Raw genomic sequence first — 7,664 nt, forward strand, 5'->3', positions numbered from 1 at the left:
TATTCTTCTCGGATGCAACTGGTGTTGTCTCCTGTCTACAACCAGGTTAGTTAAAGACAACGTCATGAGATAATGTATATATAATCTACCTCTAGTCTTGGCTGAAGTGAAGTTAGAAGCAGAGGACTAGGTCGTGCTTCTTTCCGCGTCCGTGGTTCAATCTTTCAGTCTCAGTTTGGGCAACAACGCCAACTTCAATATGTGGTTTGATAATCTGTCATTTAGGGTGCAACCCAACACAACACCCCTTGAGTCTCCTGGCTAGTGACTGTACGAGCATGATCCTGAGTAAAAGTCAGATAATAATACTGCAAAATTGCAAATGCAGGAATGCGCCCTCAAAGAATGAAACTGATACAGCAACATAGGATCTGCTCCTGTCATCGAGTGAAATGTTGCTCGTTTTGTGAAAATCCCACTAATCTTTTCATTCTGGGTAAAATGTTGTGACATAATCACCTAAAGACTGTTGTCATCAACCAAGAGTGTTGATGAATTATAACAGTTTGGCAGGGGAGGGATGAAAAGTTGTGACACCATTCTCAAACTCCTGATTTTTGTTGCCATCTTTCCTTGCAAAATTCCTGAGCATCGGCTATTAGGTTGGTTCCCACTGGCTGAACTCCTCCTCACCTGTATTCATTAGGGGAAGGGATAATTTCAGAAACCTCCCCCCGAGGTTTCTGACAATTTCACAAACCTCCCTGAAATTAAGGTTTTGATAACAAAATTAGTCCAATTAGAAAAAGTAACATTAAAAAGTATTTTAAGGAGAGAGATGAAATTTTGATTCCATAAATACTCCTTATGCATGTATTTAAATTGTATTAGTAAAAAATAAAAATAATTAAAAGTTAAAAACAATTAAGGTTTTGATAACAAAATTAGTCCAATTAGAAAAATTAACATTAAAAAGTAATTTAAGGAGAGAGATGAAATTTTGATTCCATAAATATCCCTTATGCATGTATTTAAATTGTATTAGTAAAAAATAAAAATAATTAAAAGTTAGAAACAATTAATACGCACATTTCACCACTCAAAAAGTTCATATTTAATAAATTAGACAACAAAAATAAGTAATAAGACTACACTAATGATCACAAGATTCAGCAAAACAGACTAGTCATCTCTTTTAAGTTTTAACATGATGTTTGCTATGATTCTTATAATTTTGAATAGAAAAATTTTAAAATTTTGCCTTCCTTTTCCCTCCTTCCTCCATTAGGTATATCAATTGATGTTATTTTGTAAATACAAGTCATCGTTCATTATTAAAGAAATTTTCAACAATTATTTTCGTTAATTAGTTACTAATAGTTTACTAGTGCTCTAATTACTTAATTGTTAGATATTAGTAAAGGAGAATGGAGGGAAAAAAAAAGACAAAATTCAAAATTATCCCTTAGAGAATTTTACGGATCTCATGGATATCTAATTTAATTACTTTTATAAACTAATCTAGCCAAGTTTTATTTTCTTGATACCAAGTTATCCAATTTAAGAATTTCACAACGCTAAACTTTCTTGGGGATTTTTTTTTTTGTGTTTCTTTTTTTGTTTTTTTTGGGGGGGGGGAAGGGAGGCAGTCGTAAGTAGGGTTGCAAACGAGCCGAACCGAGTCGAGTTTTGAGCTAATCGAGTCGAGTCTCGACTAAATTTTACCAAGCTCGAGCCGGCAATTTTCAAGCTCGAGCTCGACTCGAATCAAGTCGAGCCGAGTTCGAGCTCGAAAAAAATAAAAAATAATTATTTTATTTTTTAAAAAATAAATAAAATAATATTTTTTTATTAATAAATAATAAAATATTAAGGATATATACGTAATTTTACTATGAAAATAAAAAATAAAAAAATATATATAATATACGTAATTTTATTATTAAATAAAAATAAAAAAATATATATATATACTCAAGCTCGCGAGCCGAGCTAACGAGTTTAATATTTGAGCTCGAACTCGACTCGAGCTTGACTCGAGCCGCTCGCGAGCGGCTCGATTCGTTTGCAGCCCTAGTCGTAAGGAGGGCCTGTGGCCCGCCCATCACATGAAAATTTCAGATAATTTCTCGGCAGAATTTAACAATTTTACTTAAACACCCCAAAGTTTTCCACCCTCTGTTTCAGTTTCAATATAATGAGGTTAGTCCGTCTGCATGCAATTTCACCAAAAAAAAAAAAGGCACCTATCCTCCCTTAGTGAAGAGTTGTGTTAATACCAACAGGGGTTGGTCCGAGTGGTAAGCGGCTCGGATTCGCTTAAGCAGGTCTCGTGTTCGAGTCCTAGTGTACGCAGACACTCCTGTTGGGAGACTCACCCACCATAGTCAAGTGCGCGACGCGGGTCGGGTCCGGATTAGTCGGGGCAAAGCTTCGGATACCGGGCGGGCAACCAAAAAAAAAAGAAGAGTTGTGCTAATTAGCACCATTATCGCTAGAAGAAGATTTTAACCAAAAAAGCATACCAAGAATCTCCCATGTAGAGTTTGTATTGATTTATTCATCTGTCTGTTGGGTGGAGGCTGAACCCCATATTACATGAATGTATTTCGGAGAGGGTAACACCCCTCAACTCTTCTGCTCATAATATCATAATGGCCTAACCAAATCTTGAAGTTTCTCAAATATACAGATGGTATAAGAGAGAATTTACAAAGCCACAATAGGCCTAGGCCTGATATTAAAGTAAGTTGCTGATGCCAGATATGCACAGGCTAAGGAAACGTACATTTTGAACCAGATAGAAGAGAAGAAGGTTAAGAATGTACAGACACCTGTCAAGACAATTACGAATGTACAGTTCACCAGACACTTCACCATAGAAAGGTCGCCTTCTATCCCTTCACGTGGAAAATGACCTTTTGAATGAAAATCCGAGAGCAGCTGATCCTTGAGGCTGAATGTTTCCATCAACCACGAAGTTACCTGCTCTTCAGATATCGGGATGTCATTAACATCAACACGGCGTACATGAATGTGAACCTCAGCAGGGTCGACACCAAAAGCATTGTCCAAGAAAGTTGGACAACGTTGTTTATAACCAATTGTTATGTCATAAACTGCCATCATATTAGCATACTGCGGCAAGTCAAGCATCAAGAATATGGAAAATAACAGCAGGACAAAAGAAACCACATAAAAAAACTACAAAGCGCAAGATGATAAGGACTTCATTTGGTGTATTATTTACTCTTAACAACTGTAGGGGAAAAAAAGCACACTTATTTACAGTTTCAAGAGTTCAGGTACATTGTCCTCGGTCATAATTCTGATAATTAGATCGGAAGTTGTAGTAGCAACTTCATCATGTTTTGCAAAATTGACCAGGTAATACTTTAGCTGTTTTGTTAGGAATCACGCTAAGAAACTAGCTCAATCCAGTCACAAGTTATTTATGCTGATCAAGTAACAAAGTGCAATGAACAGATGAAAACAGAGAGCTCGTTGTGAGACTGCAGAGCATGTTGAGAAGGCAAATAACAAAAGGAACTGAGAACCAACTAAAACTTCTGGACATAACAAAACTCCTTACTCATCTTCCAATTTACACATCTTGTTGCTTAACATAAGTACGGGAATTTGGCATCTTTTATGGCTCTTAGAAACGAAGACAACAGGGTACAACTTTGGCAAGATAGCAAGAGATTTAATTCAGTCAGCATCCAATATAACGTAGCAAGAGTTATGACTTCTCTTTGCACAAAATGATTATGTCTCAAGTTTGATTCATGATATTTGTTAAACTGCTAAGAGTAATGACCCTTAGTTTTTCATACCTAACAGTTGCGGGACTCTCTGTAGACATTTCTCCCTTTGGAAGGGACAAACAGGAATGACCATAGAGAGGCTACCATTTTGTTTCCCAGAATTCTATCAGTAAATTGGGTATTGGGAAGGAAGGAGGGGAGGGGGCGTGGTGGGGATGATAGCCTAAGATTAAGAATGTAAGAAGAAGAAAATGGTAGGCAGGCTGGGGAAAGGAGAAATGCATTTTAATCTCTGGGAGTACTATTGAGAGGTACAAATGACAATGATGGCATCACTGCATCAGGAAAGAAACTTCCCATTTTCCAAGACAGAAAATAATTCAAAAAACAAATCCCTGGAAATCTCCTTTAACTATTTTCAGACACAGCAACTGCAATTGTACCCAAATGTGAACCATCAAAGGATGAAAGGATTACATCATCAAATCTTTAACAACATGGGTCAGAGTGCTATGTAAACATGCACGGTTTCCAAATGTATTTCTTACACCAGCCATGTAGGAGGTTAAACTAACCAACCGTGTTTGATGCACCATCATGCCAAAAAAAGTTTCAAGTCTTGAGATTAAAGGATGAAACTTTGAATCAAATTAATGCTGATCCAAGGAAAGCCGCACAGAAAGGACAGAGAAATAACCTGCACCCATCGAGCCCCTCAAAGACTCTAACGAGGCAAAAAAGCCCTTGGATTTTGGAAGCAGCACATTCTTTAGGATCGGAAATCCTTTTTCGGCAGCATACTTTTGACTGCGTTGGCACTTCTCTTCTCTGCATTAAATTAATTAAAAAAAAAACCATCAGAAAGGATCAGTCATATGGAAGGGCCATTTTTGGTCACGAATAATTAAATGATAATAAATTTTGATACTGCTGGGAATAATTTCTTGAAGCAGAATATGTACTTAAAAATATACGGGCGCAAAAGCTTTTTTGAGTGCTGCTTTCATCTTCAAGTCATTATGCACAAAGCTATGGGCTTCAGGGGAAAACCAAATCATTGTTGAAAACATGATTATGCTGACAATTACACTACAAATCATTTCTTTAGGGAGTAAAAATGAAAATAAAACAATGTCTGGTCATCAATTTTACAAGGAAGAGGCAATAGTACGTGAAATCTGTGCCTTCAGGAAAAACAGCAAGCCAGAGTGGATCTTGAGGATCTTTGAAAGTTGAAAGCATCTTATACATAACTGCTTCATCAGCCTCCCATCTTCTCTCCACTGGAATGAACTCCACGACATGAAATATCCAACCAAATACAGGCAATTTCATCAAACTGCTCTTAAGAACGTATTTAATGTAACCATGACATCCCTTTCGCAGTGCAAGGTCCCACAAGTACATCCAATCAACCTCGGTCCGATGGTTCGCAATAAGCAAGGCACGTTCCCTTGCTGCAACACAGTCCCCTGAGAACACCACTTTAGTCTTGTTTATTTTTTCAAACAGAAAAGGCCACAAAGCAATCCAGCTTCCCAGAAAGAATGATGTTGCTGTCCTGCTGTAATGTAAGCTGAAAAATCTTAAGACAACAGCTGTCCAAAAACCACAAAACACCAACAGCATAAATGCTGTCAAAACTAACACAACCAAACACAAAACACCTCTAAACGCTTTCCATGGAGTTAAAGGACGGTGCCTTGGTCCATTTCTTGAATTAACCGATGTACACACTTCCATCTAATAAGTTCAAATATCCACCAAACAATTGGATTCCTTAATCAAAAAAAAATTCTGAAAAAGATGTCCCAAAGAGCAACACAACCCAGAAAGAATTAGCATCAATAAGTTCACCGTCATAAAGTTAGTTGTGATGTGTCATCAAACAAAAGCTTCAGCTTTCCAAGATCAGAAAATCCAGCACCACACAAATGCTTAGTTCAGGACTCTAAGAAAAATCACAACGGCATGACTGGCGAAATGGCAGGTGATATATTCGATCTGCATAACAAAATTGGAAGATCAATCGCGGAACATCCTTTTCAACATAACCAAGCAACAACCAAGAACTTCTGTATGGAAAAGTTGCTATTAAACTGAAGAAAGCCTACATACAGGTTATATCTAACATTGGTTGTAGACTTGGGAGATCAAAGGTACATTAACATGCTAGAAAGATAAAGCATGAAGATATATGTGATACTTCACAAATAACTCTTGGACGAGCTAATTAATAATCCATTTGTCCATTCATTAGAAATAAGATGAAGCATAGGTTTGTTGGATATTGTAATTACTACCACTTGTCTTTTCCTTTAGAGCATAATCAACAGAAAGTTCATCAAGGTGAATGAGGTTGAAGATTATCAGATAGATTTGGTATGAAAGCTTGTTTTCTCTGGTTTTATTTTCTCCAGTTAGACTAGGAATAAGATTTTAAGGAATCAATCACAGGCACTCACGGGTGCAGAATACAAATATACAACGTGAAAATAAGTTCCACAAATTACAGAATAAATAATATTGCACCAACTTTACATCAGGAAATACTAGTAGTACCAAAGTTAAATCAGCTGACGAGTCAATTATCAGTTGCCAGAAAGAAAAGCCAGTACCACAAATTACAGAGTAAATTTTAAAATTGAACCTAGTTTTGCAACAGGAAATACTAGTTCAACCAAAGTTAAAAAGCTAATTACTCAATTATTAGTTGCTTGGTCAATTATCAATCGGGGCCCATAAAACTAAAACCAACAACTTTTCTCTGACACCAGTGTTTGTCCTCGAAGAATACAAGATAACATATTCTTGATCAGTATAGGGTTATTCTGACCAATAATCTCAAAATTAAACAAGATTATCACTTTCCAGATTAATATCCAATCCGATTGCATTTTATGAACAGTCAGCCCAAGCCTCATTAACCAATAATAGTAACCTACAGCTGAAAAAGCCCGGATGATTACAACTCAACTTACAGAGTTAACTAAATTGAGTACTACCAAACATACGTTTTTTTCGTCTTGAGCTACTGATCTCGAATCAGTAAAATCACAACAACAGCGCTATAGACCGGAGCACATCTTGGATAAACAAGGGAAAGAAGAAGTTTACCTTAATTCTTATCCTAAATGGAGGACTTTCGACTTGATGATATCCGGGATGGGGCATTTAACGATCGAAAACAGTCCATCTGCTTTGGTTGGGATTGGAATGCAACTTTTGCCAGAGCTTCTTGGAGGAGTCTCAACGGTTTGAAGATGACGAGTTCTTGCGACTTGTGAGGAGTACGGAGGAGTGTTGGACTAAGCTCTTGTAGAACTGAAGTAGCGGGCCGCAGTGGCAGGGGTATGCTTCTAAACTCACAGCTAGGGACTTGCAAGTTATCAAGACTTACACTGAACGCCCTCGCCAATACATGCTGACCATTAGAACATTGAGTAGCGACAAAAGACCAGTCGTGGACTGCTGTTGTAACGTTGATGGCTGTTGGACGGATACTGACTTCAATCAACCAACGCCAGCCCAAGTTGATTGAGTTGGCAAAGTGAATCACTTTTTGACAAAATAATTTGAATGCGAAGGTTGTTTTGACGGACGATTTGTAAAAAAAATCTCTTATAAATCTTGGATTCCAGACCCCTGATTTGACCTGCTAATGTGAGTGTAGCACCGTGAATAATTTGTAACAACTTTATAACATATCCTGATCAGTGATATTAAACAGAATTGTATTCATCTAAACATTTTTTTTTTTACCAGAAAAAAGAGATTTCAATCAACCGAATCAAGATCCAAAATTTTCCTCCAGGAGGGAATGAAGAAATGGGTGTGTGTGGATAGGCATTATTTGTTTATATTATAAACTCATTTCTTCAACCTATCTTTTTATCTTCTCAATAGTATTTTTATCTTATATACGTCACATCACATCATAAAAATTACTACGATAAT

The 7,664-nt window shown here is 36.9% G+C and overlaps 1 protein-coding gene across 1 annotated transcript; it reads right to left on the bottom strand.

Annotated features, from left to right (window-relative positions):
- Nucleotides 1–2,462: 2,462 nt before the first annotated feature.
- On the bottom strand, nt 2,463–7,125 carry LOC113762463 (probable 1-acyl-sn-glycerol-3-phosphate acyltransferase 5). Its single transcript, XM_027305922.1, has 4 exons — nt 6,825–7,125; nt 4,879–5,711; nt 4,405–4,535; nt 2,463–3,059 (listed from the first exon to the last, which is right to left on the bottom strand). Exons 2-4 carry the CDS (start codon nt 5,448–5,450, stop codon nt 2,650–2,652), a joined length of 1,113 nt encoding a protein of 370 aa, XP_027161723.1. The 5' UTR covers nt 5,451–5,711; nt 6,825–7,125; the 3' UTR covers nt 2,463–2,649.
- Between the last annotated feature and the right edge of the window lie 539 nt (nt 7,126–7,664).

The sequence above is a fragment of the Coffea eugenioides genome, chromosome 2 (assembly GCF_003713205.1).
Source record: "Coffea eugenioides isolate CCC68of chromosome 2, Ceug_1.0, whole genome shotgun sequence".
In the NCBI taxonomy this organism is placed as follows: Eukaryota; Viridiplantae; Streptophyta; class Magnoliopsida; order Gentianales; family Rubiaceae; genus Coffea; species Coffea eugenioides.